Source organism: Lepidochelys kempii, chromosome 16, assembly GCF_965140265.1.
Source record: "Lepidochelys kempii isolate rLepKem1 chromosome 16, rLepKem1.hap2, whole genome shotgun sequence".
In the NCBI taxonomy this organism is placed as follows: Eukaryota; Metazoa; Chordata; order Testudines; family Cheloniidae; genus Lepidochelys; species Lepidochelys kempii.
In genome coordinates this window covers 23,741,335-23,759,872 of record NC_133271.1, presented here as the reverse complement: position 1 = coordinate 23,759,872, position 18,538 = coordinate 23,741,335, and the positions used below count along the sequence as shown (strand labels likewise).

Genomic DNA, 18,538 nt, shown 5'->3' with positions numbered 1-18,538 from the left:
TTAAATCTGAAACTTCACAGTGTTATAACCGGGGGCCCCCACCCAAAAGGGGGGCCACAGGGGGGTCAGGGTGTTGCCACCCTTACTTGTGCGCTACTGCTGGGGTGGCGCTGCCTTCAGGGCTGGGCTCACAGCCAGCAGCCGTGGAGCTACCTGCAGCAGGGGGCAGTTCCCAGAGATGGGTCTGACCCGGTCCCGGGAGCGGTCCCTCCCCAGCATCTGGAGACCAGCACATGGTAAGAGGCCCCAACCCTGTCCCTCCTCTACACTAGCCAGATTTCACAGTCCAGGACATGTTTTTCCACAGCTGTTAATTTGGTAGGGTCCTAAATATAGGACAGGCATATTTTAAAAAATAAGCCATCAAATTGAGACTGATTAGTCAGAGGGAAGAGTGTTACCTACTGAATATCCAACAGCACTTCCTTCCTCTGCACCTGGGTATTCCTCAGAAGAGTCCCACTGATATATTGACCCATCCCACCTCTGCTTAGCTTGGGAGAGATGACGGAATCACAGAACAAGGTGTGTATGGCTACAAGCCTTTTGTAATAGGATGAATAAACATTTTTGGTACTTCTTGACAAGACTAGTCAAAACAAGGATCCACAAAACACATTAGGGACATGTTCTTACCATTTGCCTTCTTAAATAGTTCAACTGCATCCGGGTTCAGTGCCAGCAATTTCTGCGCAACTTCTATAAGTGAAACTAAGATCTTCCGGAGCTCTGTCTGGAACTGCAAGAAAGGAAACTGTCAAAACATTTAGATAGGAAGCTACCAATAGCCATCTTCACTTAATACATCTATTGTTAGAGAGTCTGTACGCTATGCCCTTGCCCCCTGTAGAGGAAGTTGCTTTATTATGGCTTTGCTTTCACTGCGTTTAGCCTGTTTCCCGTGGAGTGCTATATAGAGCAAGAATTGACATGCAGAAAGGGTTGTTTATTTCTTCCACTGCTTTTAGTCCCATAAGAAAATGACACTAGCTGAGAAAGCTTATTTCTTAATGGAAACGTGCCCAACCCTGTAAGGAGCTTTGTGTGGGCAGACAGAAGTCAGTGGGCCTCTGGTCAGATGCTGTGGAGTTCCTTTCAGGACTGTTTCTATTAAGGGATGAGTTTTCTTGGCTAGTGTCATTTTCTTCCTACGACCAGCTTCTTCTGAGATTTGTCATACCCATGTGTCATGGCTTCCCTTCCTTCATCTGGAAAGATTTTTACTATATACCATATACAACAGGGCAAGCTGCTCACTAAACGTATTAAGTTTTCCATGCTTCATTTTAATTAATAGTAAGTGCTAGGAACATTTAACTTTTTTTAAAAAAAGAAAAATTTTCAATATTTTATTTATTGATTATTTAATAGCATATACTATGCACGTAGGGCTTTTCTACTTCATGCACATGGCAGCATCAAACCTGAAGAAGGAAATCACACTATTGAACACACATTGAACACATACTCACAAGGTCCTTCAGCATTTTGAAAGCTGTACAGTGCTGGGGCAGTTTTAAACTTTGAAAATAGAGCCAAGAGGAAAACTAACTGCCTCAAACTCAATGTATAATCAAAAATTTTATGCAAACAAAATGCAGTCACACTTTATAAACGGAACCGTAACATAAAGGGTTAAGAAATGATCAGATGTATTAAGTATCTTAGGTGCTATAACCATATCAGCATGAGGCATTATAGATGGTTATAAGCAACCCACTGACCTGTTAGTCTAACATTTGATTAACCCATTTATTAAAACTTCTAATAAGTATTCATTAATCCTTTATAAACGGAACCTTAATGTAACCCAGAATGCAGTACAAACTTGGAATTAAAAAAGTTTATTTTCTGTGGAGAACAGTTTATAATCACACTGGTCTTTTAATTAAGATCTTTATTAGAACCATGCAGGTAGCCACTAAGACAAAAGATCAGGTACTTTTTTAAAAAAAAAACTCCTTTGGGGAAAAACATGGAACAAACTGGGTAAATATTTGTACAGGTATAGGGCAGTTTCACTATTACCACCATGTATGAGAATACCCTAAAACCAGGAAACGAAGATCATATTTCTCTTTAAAAACAAAAAAAACCCACATTCCCCTGCAGTATTTCCAATCAAACTTTGCACTGCTGTGCTAGTGCATTAGAACCTGAAAGTGACTAGGCTGTATCATTCCGTGAGAAATGCAAGAAGTAAAACACAGCATAATCAGGGAAAAACCCTAATTTGATTCTTAAAATTCAGTTTTAAATTATCTGCGCTACTGGTATATTAAGCACACCCCCCACCAAAAATATTATTTTTCACATGAGACATGAACCATAGATTTTCACTTATTTCAAAAGAAATAAGCAATAGGCCCAAGTTTCAGCGAAGTCTTCAAGACAAGATGAACTAACCTATGGATGTGGCAGAGAAGGGTTAAATCAGGGAGGAAATCTAGATTTAGCACGTAAATTAAAGGAGATAAAAAGCACCATACTTACATCCCTCATGTTGTGGTGGGCCACAGTGCGATCTACATTGCGAGAGGGCAGATTTGCTGTTGCTTTGATAATAGCATCCTTATCGGGAGCTTTCTGTTCCTGCTTCCTCTAACCAAGAAAAGGAAGCATGATCAGATTTTACAGTTTGTTATCCACTGAAATACAGTAATAAAAATTATGCTATAGCTGACTGATTTCATATTCTCTTGTAGGCAAGCAAGCGATGTAAGGTAACTTGTGACTAGGGGAATTGACTAGCAGTGCAATTGGTTAATAGCACCAATACTTTGTAATCACAGTTCCAAATCAGACCTGCGGTGTCACATATTTTTCATAAAAATAAATCAGTTTTCCCACATTCTTCACAGGGCCACATAGTGCTTTTCATTTAACTATCCCCATTTTGCAGATGGGGAAATGGAGGCACAGAGAGGGGGAACTGACTCAAAGGTCACACAGTGTTGGGAAATAGAAACCAGGAGTCTCCATTCCCAGTCCCATGCTCCAACCACTATGATATGTTTGTGACTTTATCTGATTAAAATATGACCATATAGATCATTGTTGCAACCACTGTTATATATTTCCAGAAAATCTTGTACAAAAGGTTGTCAACTGAGGTGTCTATGAAAAGGTTATGATTTGCTGGTTATGATTATCCTGTCTGAATGTATCATTTTTCCATTTGAATTATAAGTATCGGCTCTAGACTTGGATTTCAAATATTTGCTCCTGGGGTAACGCTCACAAGGTAGCTAACCAGCACATCTTGGAGGGACTATTCAAATTAAATGGCCCATCAAAAGAACATTTAATTGACAATGGATCATGGGAGACGCCCATCTACACTTAATGGAATTTCCTGCTGTGACTGGGCGACATGCCTGGGCATGGGATTTGCCCATGTGACTCCGAACTCCATCTTGTTGCTGTAATTTTCCACAGTAAGAACAATGGGATGCCCTCCACATGCGGGGGGGGACAGGGGACGGGACTATAAAAGGCCCTGGAAACACCTCAATTTGATCTTCAATCCTGCTTCTTACCTCTGGAGGAACTTTGCTACAAACTGAAGCTCTGAACAAAGGACTGAATGACCCATCCAAGCTGTGGATGTATTCCAGAGACTTGACTTAAGCCAGCCGTTTATTCCATCACTGCTACAAGCCTGAACCATGAACTCTGCAATTACTGTACATATTTGATTATTTTAACCAATTTTAACTCTCACCTTTCTTTCTTTCTATTTATAAACTGTCAGATTTTAAATTCTAAGGGATTGGCATCAGCGTGATTTTTGGGTAAGATCTAAGCTATATATTGACCTGAGTGTGTGGCTGGTCCTTTGGGATCAGAAGAACCTTTCATTTGATGAGACTGGTTGTAAAGAACCACTAATCTCTGAATCCAGTGTTTTTGGTGGCGACATAAGAACTGGAATGCCCAAGGAAACTGCTTTTAATGACTTCTTGTTAGCCAGTGTGGTGAAACAGGAGTTTACTTGTGTGGCTGGTTTGCGGTATCTTATGAAAGAATAACCACCAGTTTTGGGTTATGTTTGCCCTATTTCTCAGCAGTTTGTTCTGAATTTGGCATCCTCATTTGTGGCCCACTGAGGCATGGTTACAGTGGCATAGTTGGAAGGATAGGCTAACTCAGTGACATCCCAGCACATCAGGTGACACCCCAAAGGGCCCAATCCTGTCACAGTGTTCCTTCCCTGTAGGGTACTCTCTTCAAATGCATCTGTTTTCTGTTCAAAATTAGTAGGGAGACGCGAGTTGTGTCAACACCTTATGTGCCATTTAATACTGAAAGCGCTGCATTGTTTATAAATACAGCGTGGGGAAATACAGTGCCCTGGACTAGCTCCAAATTTTCAACATACAGTCCAAAAATGGAAGGCTTGAAGCCCAAAGACACAGATGCACAGAGGACATAGTGTGAGGAAGAGTGTGTGACACGCAGCACAGCAAGACCTCAGAAGGGCAGTGCACAGGGAAATACAGATACCTACAGGAAGCAAATGCCAGAAGAGAAAAACAGGTTTGCACATACAAGGAGAGACCGCCAGCAATTCACAAGGACAAGCAAAGGCACAGCTCAGTACATCTGCAGATGATGGCAGCTACTGCACCACCAGGGCAGAAATGTCCTTTTGGAGAGCGTTGACCCACTGTAATAACAATTACACCCCGGGGGGCGGGGGGAGGAGTAACCCACTGTTATCCCAGTTGGAGAAAAAAACTGAAGTTCTAGTAGGGTCAATGCTTGTGCCCCAGGGTATGTCTACACTGGGGCTGGGAGCCAGTCCTCCAGCTCGAGCCGACAGACTTGTGTTAGTGGTGCTTGCGCTAATGCGCTAAAAATAGTTGTGTGGATTCTACCCCCTAGATCTGAGCTCCCTGCTGGTGCTGTAACATCCCCACAGCTATTTTGGCTGGCTCCCAGCTCCAGTGTAGACAAACTCCTGGTTACAGAGACCAAGTAGAGCTAAAGACAGAAATTAGAGCAATTAGACAACTTTCTAAAGGGCAGATCTATCTGAAGGCACAACATGGCACAACTTAAAATAATAGATTTATTCTGTTATTAGACATTCAAAGATCAACCTTACAGCATTTCCACAGAGCGTATCTATCCTGTTTGAGTCAAACATTATTGTTAATTTTCAGTCCTAATGCTTATGGTATTCTCTGGGAAGTTTCAAAGGAACATGAGTCCTCCTGAAATTAATTTATTTAATCTTTAATTAAATGGATGCATTTGCCTCCATAAATAACTAGTGAACACCCACAGCTACGCTTTTCCAAGTTGTTAATAAAAGGGGGGAAATGCAGACTAGAAAAACCTACAAATCTTCTGAACTCACTTTTTCCTCTGCTGATACTTCTGCCATTTTGGGAGGTGGAGGGGGAGCTCGCTTCTTTACCAACAACAAGACATCTAGAAAGAGAAGATACTGGAATATGTTAGAAGTAACATGCAATGGGTCACTGTCGGGCAATTCAGAACCCAAAATTTACAAACTGTAAAATGAAGGATGTTAGTTTTGGGCTAATTGCTCCTGTATACCCCCTGCATGGTCCCTCAAGGACATCCACTGAGAGCTTCCAGCTCCCAGATGCACCTCTCTTGAGCAGAGACCTGTATTTCTCTCCCTGCCGACTGGGGTTTTAAGGCTGCACAGCCCCGCACCATCCACTGTGATGACCCAGCAAGCCAGTTTGCCGGACAGACTTTGCCAGCAGCCCGTGTGTTGCTTTCTCTCCTCGAGGGGCATGAACAGCATAACCCCAGCAGTTACAAGGTACTGCTCAGCTCTTTCTGAGCTAGCACCTTTATTCTTGAAGTAAAAGCATTACAGAGTAAACAAAAAAAAACCCAATGAAATTTCCTATATGCATGCAAAAAGCTTACCAGAGGTCACCCATCAGTCTTATGGGGCCAAAATCTTCCCAACCCTTCCACAAGGGTTGGGGCCCCTGGACAGAAGGTCCTGTCCATTTGCTGGATCAGAAAGAAGGCCTGAATCAGTTTAAATGCAGCTTTTTTATGCCCCAAACCCTTCCTTTGTTGGTCTCTGGAAAATCCACTTTGCATCGGTATATACCGGCCATCCCAGAGAGTGGCACATTTCCAAAGGTGTTTCACCTAAGTCACCCCTTACTATTTTCGGTTCCTGGAGGAGCTGTGATAACCCTCCCCACTGGAGTTGCATACAATCCCTGCCCCACAGTGATAAATACAATACAGTCCCCAGAGATATTGCATGTGATTGCAACATCAGTTACATCAGAAATTGTAAAATGAAGGTTTTAATAGAAATGGGGTTTTGTTTGCATTCTTTGCACTGTTTCAGGGATTTTCCAGATTTAACTGTTTTTGGATCTAAACATTCCCCTTCTCTGTTTGCAACTCATGCACTCCAGCATTATGCTAGTGCAAGCAATTCAACTGCTGTATCTCTATATTAGGGCATAAAAGTAAAAAAAACAAACTGACAATAAAGTACTGGACAAAGTTAAACTGACTGGTCTATGGGTGAGGCGGAGTGACATACAAAGAGTAAATAAAATGCTGAAAATTTAGATTTGAACAATCCTTTCAGTCGTAATCATCTGAGATATTGCTTGGAAATGGCTTATTTTAATATGTACAGTTAAAAAGTTAGACCTTTGCAGCCAAATTTTGACATCAGTTAAACAATGGATTGATCCTGGATTTACAGTTCTAATAGAATTCAGAACATGGCTCATCATTAGTTATACTTTGTCTACATGTTAAACCCGCTTATCCCTAGTTCTGCTCCCCGCCTCCCCCCTGCCCCAGGAAAGGAGCTCCTTGTGGGCCCCAAGTCCCCTAAAATGGATTGTGCTGTTTGCAAAAGTGACAACAATTGCTCCAACACAATAAGAATCCTGTAGCAATGTGTTTCCTGCCAAACCAGAGGCTGGAAAGAAAACCTAGAGCCAAACCACCTACGGTGTTCTTTACACTGGGGATTTGCCCTAATTGTAGCCATGAGTTGCCAGCCACCTGTATAGCTGCACCAGTGCAAACCCCTAGTATATGCATGTAAAGCCACTACCTGCAGTAGTGAAGCTTACCCATACTTGAAACTGAGGTGCAAATGGCAGCTTAGAGCAGCTCTCTCCGCTTAGACTAGGTGTCTGCACTGGTGACTGCCCAGCAATGCCTATAACTGGAGGAAATCTTCTGGGTAGATAAAGGTAAGTCTGAAAGATCTCAGGACGCATCACATGCTTTCCCTTTAGGCTTTTCATACTAATATTTTGCACTTACAAAGCACCTTTTCTTCCAAAGGTCTCAAAGCACTTTACATCCATTGGCTTAATTAAGTCTCCAGTACCCCTGTGACATAGGTCATTAATATAACAATTTACAGGAGGGGAAATGGGGAGACAAAGATGTTGAGGCCTAAATTAATGGGCATTTCTGAAAATTTAAATGCCCAATATGAATAGAATCCAGTTACCTGGCTACTCTAACCTTTAGACCGTCCTTTGTTTCACACTAAGCCTTTTTGCATTTTAATTCTACAGGCTAAATGCACACTTGGCGCAATTCCATTATAGCCAGCAGAGTTATACTAGGTATCCATTCTGATCTAAATCTGCAAAGCACAGCATAAGTGTACAGAGCCATAAAACTGAAACGCTGAAACAGAAACTTCAGAAAGCAACATAAGCCCACGATTTGACTTAGAGACCTGATCTGATAAAGGTGGTTTCTTTCTTTTTTTTTTTATCTATTATTTTTATTTACTTATAGCCAAATATTAGGGCTGTCAATTAATCGCAGTTAACTCTCACGATTAACTCAAAAAATTAATCACAATTACAAAAATTAATCGCGATTAATCGCAGTTTTAATTGGGCTGTTAAACAATAGAATACCAATTGAAATTTATTATATATTTTGAATGTTTTCTACATTTTTGTATATATTGTATTCTGGGTTGTAACTGAAATCAAAGTGTATATTATTTTTTATCAAATATTTGCACTGTAAAAAATGATAAAAGAAATAGTACTTTTCAATTCAACCCATACAAATACTGTAGTGCAGTCTCTTTCTCATGAAAGTGCAACTTACAAACGTAGCGTTTTTTTGTTACGTAACTGCACTCAAAAACAAAACAGTGTAAAACTTCAGAGCCTACAAGTCCACTCAGTCCTACCTCTTGTTCAGCCAATCGCTAAGACAAACAAGTTTGTTTATATTTACAGAATATAATACTTCCCTCTTCTTATTTACAATGTCACCAGAAAGTGAGAACAGGCATTTGCATGGCACTTTTGTAGCCAGCATTTCAAGGTATTTACATGCCAGATATGCTAAAGATTGGTATGCCCCTTCATGCTTTGGCCACCATTCCAGAGGACATGCTTCCACGCTGATGACGCTTGTTAAAAAAATAATGCGTTAATTAAATGGTGACTGAACTCCTTGGGGGGAAATTGTACGTCCCCTGCTCTGTGTTTTACCCGCATTCTGCCATATATTTCATGTTATAGCAGTCTCGGATGATGACCCAGCACATCTTGTTCGTTTTAAGAACACTTTCACTGCAGATCTGACAAAACACAAAGGTGGTACCAATGTAAGATTTCAAAATATAGCTACAGCACTCGACCAAAGGTTTAAGAATCTGAAATGCCTTCCAAAATCTGAGAGGGATAAGGTGTGGAGTATGTTTTCAGAGCTTTTAAAAGAACAACACTCTGATGCGGAAACTACAGAATCCGAACCACCAAAAGAGAAAACCAACCTTCTGCTGGTGGCATCTGACTTAGATAACGAAAATGAACATGCGTTGGTCCACACTACTTGGGATTGTTATCAAGCAGAACCCATCATCACCATGGACGTATATCCCCTGGAATGGTGGTTGAAGCATGAAGGGACAAATGAATCTTTAGCACATCTGGCATGTAAATATCTTGCAATACCGGCTACAACAGTGCCATGTGAACGCCTGTACTCACTTTTAGGTGACATTGTAAACAAGAAGCGGGCAGCATTATCTCCTGCAAATGTAAACAAACCTGTTTGTCTGAGCAACTAACTGAACAAGAAGTAGGACTGAGTGGACTTGCAGGCACTAAAATTTTACATTGTTTTATATTTGAATGCAGGTTTTTTGGTACCTAATTCTACATTTGTAAGTTCAACTTTCGTGATAAAGAGACTGCACTACAGTACTTGTATTAGGTGAATTGAAAAATACTATTTTTTTTTTTTTACAGGGCAAATGCTTGTAATCAAAAATAAATATAAAGTGAGCACTGTACACTTTGTATTCTGTGCTGTAATTGAAATCAATATATCTGAAAATGCAGAAAATATCCAAACATGTTAAAAATTGGTATTCTATTATTGTTTAACAGCATGATCAAGCAAAATTAATCGCGCGATTAATCGCTTTACAGCCCTACCAAATATCCAAAAGCCAAGTAAAAATAAAAGAATGCATGGGGTGGTATTAGGCCTAATGGCCTAATTTGTATTTACCGTCCTCAAACACAATTGCAAAGGGTAAAAGCTGTATGAACCTATTAGACATATCAGCTTATAACTGTAGTTCCTTTTTTTGTTTGTGTTAAAACAGATTTACAAAATAAAAAAATCATTTAATCTACTGGCTCAACTACGGTGTGTATAATTCATGTTTATTTCTTTAAAAAAAAAGAACACACAATGTTGCAGCAAGCAACAAAAACATATTTGATAGTCTAAACACTTTCTATTTCCTGTACCTTTTAGCCATTTTATCAGTGCCCTTGTATCAGAATCCAGAATAGGCGTTAAGGTCACAGTTTGGCATGCACCTCACAATTAAATACAGTCTCATGTTACTAGGCTCACAGGCTACGATTGCATGAATGAGGTTTAATCATAAAGCTCTCCTACCTTTATCTTGAATGTTTTCCTCCAAGACTGTTTTCGTATCTGTCAGGACCTTCTCTGAAGTAGCATGGATCAATTTATGATGCGTTATGCTTTTTGGATCCTCTAAGCTCCCAGGTACACACTAGAGAAAGTGATAAATACTAAGCATCAGAGGACAAGAATAATAAGCCTACTGCATAAATCACTATACCTCGTCTTAAAGGGAGTCGCCACATTTGAACTGTGCCAGCATTTACGAATCTCTTAATAGCTTAAGTAATAGACAGTATGCCAGAGGCTAATGTGCTGAGTATAATATGCACTAAAAAAATGGAGATTTGAGTCATGGTGTAACAGTACTCACTGTGGTAGTGAACAAGAAAATGGGTTTTTTTCCACATAGCCAAGTGCCCCGGCTGAGAGGGGAAAATATCCAAAAGGAGGATTTCAGATTTATCATAGTGATGCTTTTAAAATTAAAAGCTGGCAAAAAGCAACATCTAGGTTCCTGCTGACTGACTGACGCTCTAAACAATTTTTTGAAACAGCTAACTTCAAAGACCAAACCCTGCAGCCCTTTCACGTATGGATGGTCCTTTGGAAGTCAGTAGGCTACTCATGTAATAGCTACATGATCAGGTCTCAAAAAACTGAAAAATGTCAGATAGAAATATTTGGTAAGACATAATATTTTATTATGACAATTTATTTAATATGGTGATCTGGAAAACATGGGAATGAGGGACCATTAATTTAGCACTATCGGAGTGGGTTAATTTTGTTTCTCTCTTTAAAAAGTGACAAATTAGTCCAAAAACCCTTAAGACTTTTCAAATGAAATATATAAGACCAATGCTAAAATACTGCTTTAAAGTGGTAGGCCTCTCAACTGGAATTGCTAGCATTTGATTAGGTCTGCCCTCCTAATGTCCAGACTCAGAGTTTCTAGGGATTTTTTAAAAAAATATGTACTGCTGAGAAAAATAGGTTTGAGCGTAAATAATGTCCTATGTTCATTTCAGTCTGAGCACCTCAGGAGCAGTCACGGTTCGAGAGACTATTCCACGCTGAGTAGGCTGCAACTGGACTATTTTGTCCACATCCTTCCTGAAGTGAGGCACCCAGACTGGACACATTGGAGAAAGTCCAGGGACGCGCAACAAAAATAATTAAAGGTCTAGAAAACATGACCTATGAGAGAAAATTGAAAAAACTAGGTTTGTTTAGTCTGGAGAAGAGAAGACTGAGAGGGGACATGATCACTGTTTTCAAGTACGTAAAAGGTTGCTACACAGAGGAAGAAGAAAAATTGTTCTCCTTAATCTCTGAGGATAGGACAAGAAGCAATGGGCTTAAATTGCAGCAAGGGAGATTTAGGTTGGACATTAGGAAAAACCTCTTAACTGTCAGAATGGTTAAGCACTGGAATAAATTGCCCAGGGAGGTTGTGGAATCTCCATCCTTGGAGATTTTTAAGAGCAAGTTATACAAACACCTGTCAAGGATGGTCTAGATCAGTGGTTCTCAAAGCCCGTCCGCCGCTTGTTCAGGGAAAGCCCGTGGCACACCAGACCAGTTTGTTTACCTGCCACGTCTGCAGGTTCAGCTGATCGCGGCTCCCACTGGCCGCAGTTCGCTGCTCCAGGCCAATGGGGGCTGTGGGAAGGGCGGCCAGCATGTCCCTTGACCCGTGCCGCTTCCTGCGGCCCCCATTGACCTGGAGCGGCAAACCACAGCCAGTGGGAGCCGCGATCAGCCAAACCTGCGGACGTAGCAGGTAAACAAACTGGTCCAGCGCGCCAGGGGCTTTCCCTGAACAAGCAGCAGACCAGCTTTGAGAACCACTGGTCTAGACAATACTTAGTCCTGCCATGAGTGCAGGGGACTGGACTAGATGATCTCTCAAGGTCCCTTCCAGTCCTATGTTTCTATGGGTTGGGGTGATGCAGATGGTTTGCAATTTTTCTATCACTAATAAAAGCAAACATATTTCCTAATTCCACAGATAGAACGGGTTTGCTAAGAAAACTGCTTTAAAGCCGAACCAACAATTTCACTTTTAATAGGTGACATTTGTGATCAGCTACCTCCGGAAGAATTGGAGGTGAGGACAGTAGCAGTTAACGAAGATCTGCATTCAGTGAGTCAGCTTCTGATCTCAAGTACATCAATATAACTCCATGTAGACTGGATTTACACTGGTGTAAGAGCAGAGTCTAACACCAGTGCTCAGGGGTGAAATCTCTGGGCACTAGGGCCAATATACAGACAAAAGGGAGACTTGGGGAAAAGACTGACAGCTCAGACAGTAGCAATTAGGCCTTCAAGTTAAAAGGCTAAAGAAAACTAATACTGAGCTTTTAAAGCATTCTTGCAATACTGAAGGTTGCAATGCCGCTATCAGGCATCTCCTTCACAAGGAGTGCTAAATGCACATGCCTTCTCCCTAATCTAGTAATCACTATTTCCTCACGCAGTATCATATGTAGTGATACTTTGCACTTCTATTGCACCTGTCAGAGGATCTCACAGCACTTGCAAACACTAAGCACAACAAGAACTCCCTGTTGTACAGAAGAACACACAAATAGTAGAAGAATTTCTGTGTCTTGCCCAAGGTCACTCAATGGAATCAACAACAGAGTTAGCCTCAAGAATCCCTTTTGTCTGTAAACCACTAGACTGAACAGTGTTTTCTGTAGCTTTTCTTCTTGATCTGAGAAATATTCACAGTAAATCTCATGTTTCTCCTAGTATTCTATGTCTAAAAATGCACCAACCATTATAAACAGAAGTAGGGTACCGGAGCATTTGAAGATATTTTTGCAGCATGTGTCACTGCATTCTCATTAGGAAACGGGAATCTCAAAACCCTTGGGCTTCCCATAGAAATGTTGTCAGAAGTTAGATTACAACAGTGCTCAGCAATGAACAGTGTATTTACAAAGCCCGACACAAAACCAGGGATTCTCCTCTTTCTCGGAAAAAAAATCTGATTAGAATATTGAAAACTGTTCCGTAGCACCAAGTATATAAACTAAGACTATGCATCAGGCCCACAGCAGGTGTAAATTGGCAAAATTCCACTGAAGTCAACGGCGCTCTGCTGATCTACACCAGCTGAGGATCTGGCCCTTTTTGTCCAGGTATCAAAGAAAGACTGCACAGGATTAAGCTTTTGGTAAGCTCAGCAAATGTAAGCATCTAGCCTCTGAATGTACGCACCACAGTGGAACTTTAGAAAAGGAGCCTGGCGTTTCACCCTGCTTGGCTATTTTAGCATTGCGACACAAAATACGAATCCATCCACAGCTTGAACTGGCTCATCTTCACGCGAGAATGGTTCAGTGACCCAGAGCGATAGACTCCCAGAACAACATTACATCAGTGCATCTAGAGGCTTCTCATTTATTCCAGGGGAAATAGGGAATATAACAGTTGAAATGTTAGAAAGGGAGAAACTAAAATCACTGAAGCCACAAGACTGAATGCATCCGATGAAGTGAGCTGTAGCTCATGAAAGCTTATGCTCAAATAAATTTGTTAGTCTCTAAAGTGCCACAAGTACTCCTTTTCTTTTTTGCGAATACAGACTAACACGGCTGCTACTCTAAAGACTGATAAAGTCACTCATCTCACCCAGGCAGCACACTGAGGACAAGCAAAACACTTAACAACAACCTTGAGCAAGACCTTACAAAGTTGTTCACAAAAATGAAAAGAGCTTTCTGAATGAGATTATTTTCAATATACATTTTTAACTAAGCATTTTTAGTCTGTTCTTTGCAAGTGTCTTTCACCTCTAGAAGAAGGCATTTACCATCGACTGCAATGGGTTTTTTGCAAACATTAGTATTAATCTAACTCAGGGTCTTCAGAGTGCTTTCAGAATCCATGATCTCTCTACCTGCCCTGCATTCAGTGTGGTCATTAGAGAGCTCAACTGTTTGTTCCTTTACTTATACATCAAAATGCACCAGTTTTCACCAAAAGTCTTCAGCTCCCGATTTTAAATTATTTCTGAACACCTAACACATCAACAGGGCTGCAGTGAGATTGTTTTAGCTTTGCATACCCGTGACTTACAACTAGTCCTTCAGCATGTTAACTGCTGATCTAAATCCAAAGACTGCATTAGAATCTAGGATCAAACAGAAACTCCTAAAATTGATCTAACGAGGTACCCAAAATGCATGAGAAGAAACCATCAGTGGTGCGTTTGAACTCTAGACACCATAGGGATGCTAGTTTCACAAATCCTTGGATTAAGGCTCTTCTGTGAAAGAACATGGGGCTGATGACCAGGACCAGCTCCAGGCACCAGCAAAGCAAGCACGTGCTTGGGGCGGCATTCCAGCCACCCTTCTCTTTTTTTCCTTGGGCAGTTATGCTCTTGGAGCGGCAAAAAACCTAGAGCTGGCCCTGCTGATAACTCTAGGGGAAATAGCTTAGATTAAACTACAGAGCTTTGCAACTATTGGTATCATACTGGCGTCTTGGTAGGAATCTAAGGGCTGCAGTTATATTTTTGTTTAAAGTATGCAAAATCATGGGTACACAACACTAATATTTGCTTGCACTGCTATCTTCCTTGGTAGACAAGAAGCTATCGTTGGGAGTTTGTGTGTTTTTGCTTTCAATACATTTTTCTTTGAAATTCTTTTTTGCTTTTCTAGTTACAGCAAGAGTGTGGGTTATTAAAATTTGCACTACACACCTACAATCGGACTCCAGGGCCATCTGGTTGCAGTGTGCCATTGTCTCTTATCACACCACTAAACATATGGTGGACAAAGATTGAACATCCAGCCAGACCACCTTAAGGATTTAGCTAGAGGCTGATCTGGGAGGTGCTTGACCTGCAAGTAGGCTACAACCCTTTGGGATCTGTCACAATGATGAAGATACTGTATTTTCTGTAGAGTCACCTCTTCAAAGTGACAAATCCCCCATGTTAGACTCATGTACCCTCCTCTTTGCTTAACAATTGAGCATTGGAATTATTCCGAAATGTCTCCACCAACCACAGTGTCATTTCCTGAACCGCCAATTGCTAAAGTGCAATGTAATTATGCCCACTTGTGTGTGGTTGAACAGACTGTTAAAAAAAATCTCTTTAAAAACTGCCAGTTTCAAAACCAGAACTGGGCAAATTTGGGTCCTGATATTGCGAGGTGTCGTGTGACCATGGCACCAAGCCCCACTGAAGTTTGTGGGGCTCCACACAGCGGCAGGCATCTTCCCACACAGAGCAGCTTGTAGGACTGGGGCCTTGGGTCACAGATAACTGGGGGAAAATGCTTCCCTTTTGTAGGCACAAACACTTGCAACAGACACCCCTCCAAGTGGAAAGCTAATTAGGGATAAAGAGCTCGCCACTGGATCAGAGTGCAGAATTAGTTAGGAAAAGACATCAGGATACTTAGTGACAACTTTGGAGCTCAGTGACCTTTTGGAAGCTACTGGAGGGGAAAAGGGGTGAGAAATGGAACACCTCCTTTCCTTATCCAAAGTAGGACTATGTAGCGAATGTTACTTTCTACTACTCACAGCAATAGTGATTGCAGGGGCTTTGGGGAACAGATTAATTAGCATCTCATTAGAGGTGGCTGCATTAGTTATCTGAAGGTGCTACCAAGATTCATTACAATATGCTTGTGATCACTAGACACGATTTTCCCATTTCCATTTTTCCTCTTCATAAGGTTATATATTATCCATAATGGCTATGCAAATCCACACCATTACCACTAAGAAGCAGACAGAATGAGATCAACCACCACTGCCTAGTTATTAATTGTCTTCTGCCCTGACTCACATTACCTACAAGCACTTCTTCAATTAGGCTTCCTGAAAATTAAAGGTCTTTCAGATCTGCACTTATGCATGCAATCACTGTACTACTCTGCCTTGGCAATCCTCACACCACTCTTGTGCATAATCACGCAGTTGGGCTGAATAAGGATAGCAACATGATAATTCTCCATGAGCTCTGCAAGATGTGGTAGTCCCACACCTATTCTATAATGCAGAGGCACCCTAATTTTGCCCAACCAGTTGCACTGGTCATCAAGTTGGAATATTGCATGCTGAGACCTATTGCTTCCAGGGGCTCTGTATTTTAAAATAAACAGCGAGGGGACCCATTATAAAAATTTTGTGTACTACATTTAGCTTACTGGCCACCCTTACTGAAACAGAATCACTACACATCTAAGAGACAAACCCCTTCACTTAAAGTTATGTAAGCAACAGAAAGCATAAACATAATTATAGGCTCCTGCTATAACTGCTTGCTCTCATATATCTATATGTAAAATCTATACACACACACACAATTACTAAGACACAAAACTTCACATTTCAACAACACTTTGAAAAGGAAAAGTGCTTTGCAAGGCAATATCCTTTACTCCTCCGAGAAATAGGCAAGGACTGCCCCCCGCCCACCCCCTTTTCAGTTACACAGCCATTTAGCGTCAGAGTCAAGATTAGAACTCAGGAGTTCCTGGCTCAGACAACTAGAACACGCTGTCTTGGCCCAGGAATTGCATCTTCTGGGGCAAACCATGGTAAGTGTCTCATGTACGGAGATCCTATACGTTACTGTATTTGTCACATTTTATTGAAAAATAGAACAGTTATTACAAGCTTAGAATTGCAGTCCAATAGACCCTCCAACAAACTGACTCATTTACTTGGTGAACAGATCCAAAGCCTGTCACCAACAAGACATGTATGGTAAATAAGCAAACTAGAATGAAGAAACCCCCTGTGTTTCAGCCACATTGCTACAATGACACCTTTACATATTCTCTCTTCAGTGCAATCAGTTTCCTAGAGGGCAAAGGACTGTGTGACATGTGAAAGTCTTAATCGATTGAAGGTAAGGAGAACATGAAACCCACAACAATACTGCACCTATTAAGCAGTAGTGATGTAGTAAGTAGTAATCTTCCCACAAGTACTGCCCCACTGCCAACTTCAAAGAACTTGTAGTTATTACCCCTGTTCTTTATGTTTGTTCTGAAAACACAGAAAACCAAGGAACAAAAAAACATTGCAGTCGCTTGTAGGGAATCATCCAAAACCACTTCAGCAATTTCTCACAAGCTGTATCTGCCAACTCGCACAATACTGTGAGTATAAGAGCTAGAAATATGTAGTCTAGGGGTCCCATGAATCCAAACTCCTGTCATTAAAGATTGCAGAGCAATTCCCATATTAATCCCGTTTTCCCCCCATGAACTCGTAACTTTCTGAAGCAGGTATTCATCTCATAGGCTGAAATGCACCATGCCTCAATTTTTGTGGGACAATTACAGACACAGCAAAGGAAGGAGTCGGGAGGGAAAACAACTCTCTATTTTTCCACAGCACCTTTAAAGGGGGGGGGGGAGGAGAGAGAGGAGACATATGAATTCTGAAATATTTAGTACCCACTGCAGTATCCACCTGGGCCAGCAGGCTCAGGGGTCACATAGCGTACGACGCCTCCAGACTGCAATGGCACCCCCTAGGCACGTAATCGTTACACCCCCGCCCCACCCCCAAGGACATGCAACAACTCGCTCCAGTCAAAGGGAACTGACCGCAGGCCCCCCCACGAAATGGCGTCAAGGGAACTCTTCTTGTGTGGGGTGGGGGAAAGAGGCAGAGGGCACTAGGGACCCGCGCCCCCCGGCCCGCCCCAGGCTGGCTACAGACAGCGCGGGAGGGGGTGGACGGTACAGCTGCCCCCCCGCCCCCGCACACTCGGGGCCTATCGCCAATGCTCTGCAGACCCCCCCCCCGGCAGCCTGCAGGGGGTCTGTAAATAGCCAGGGGCCTGGGGGGGGGCGGGGAGCGGGCCGGAGGGGGGGCGGCGGGGGGCGGCCTCACTGACGTGTTTCAAGCACCGCTCCTTGAGCTTCTCCACCGTCGTGTCCTCGGGCACCTCCTCCAGCCACTCCGCGCCCTCCGCGGAGCAGACATGGAGCCTCAGCACCCGCCCGGCGAAGAGCTTCTCCTCCTGCACGAACATGGCGCCCGGCCGCCCTCACCAGCCCGCGGCCATGGCGGCTGCGGCCGGCTGCCCGGGGCGCGGGCCCGGCCCCTCGCTCGGCGCCTCCCGCACGCCCCAGGCTCCGGCGGCAGCTCCTGTCACCGCCGCCCTGCGTGCGCTCGCAGTCGCGGCCGGGGGGCTCCCGCAACCGCCCAGCGCCGGAAGTGAGGGAGGGGCTGCACGGCATGCTGGGGCTTGTAGTTTTCTTCGCCCTCAGCGCCCTTGCCGGAGGATGACACGGCTCCGGAAGCGGGAGACGCACTGCATGCTGGGACTTGTAGTTTTCTCCGCCCTCCCGTCCTGCCACAGCCCCGGAAGTGCGGACCCAGGGGCCTGTCGGGAGCTGTAGGTTTCCCCCTCTACCTCCCTCTCCAGTTGCCAACCCTCCAGGAATGAAAGATTATTTTTAGTTAAAGATTCTGTCATGTGATGAAACCGCGGGGAATATGCCCAACTAAAACTGGGAACCCTACGCCAGAAGGGAGCCCAGTGCACTCTGGGAGCTGTAGTTTTTTACCTGGGGCGGGCAGGGAGGCGGGAAGCCTCCTGGTTTCTGATGGGAGTTGGAGCCCGCACCCGCAGAAG

At 42.8% G+C, this 18,538-nt stretch overlaps 1 protein-coding gene across 3 annotated transcripts in view; it reads right to left on the bottom strand.

Moving 5' to 3' along the window:
• The window catches only part of UBAC1 (UBA domain containing 1), a 54,818-nt gene extending 36,705 nt beyond the window's left edge, over nt 1-18,113 (bottom strand). For all 3 annotated transcript variants that reach the window (XM_073314932.1, XM_073314933.1, XM_073314931.1), the window contains exons 1-5: nt 17,795-18,113; nt 9,931-10,051; nt 5,366-5,439; nt 2,494-2,601; nt 637-739 (exon numbers count right to left, since the gene is read on the bottom strand). In XM_073314932.1, the coding sequence (XP_073171033.1) occupies nt 637-739; nt 2,494-2,601; nt 5,366-5,439; nt 9,931-10,051; nt 17,795-17,932 (544 nt within the window). In that variant the 5' untranslated portion in view covers nt 17,933-18,113. The remainder of the gene's footprint in view (nt 1-636; nt 740-2,493; nt 2,602-5,365; nt 5,440-9,930; nt 10,052-17,794) is intronic.
• Between the last annotated feature and the right edge of the window lie 425 nt (nt 18,114-18,538).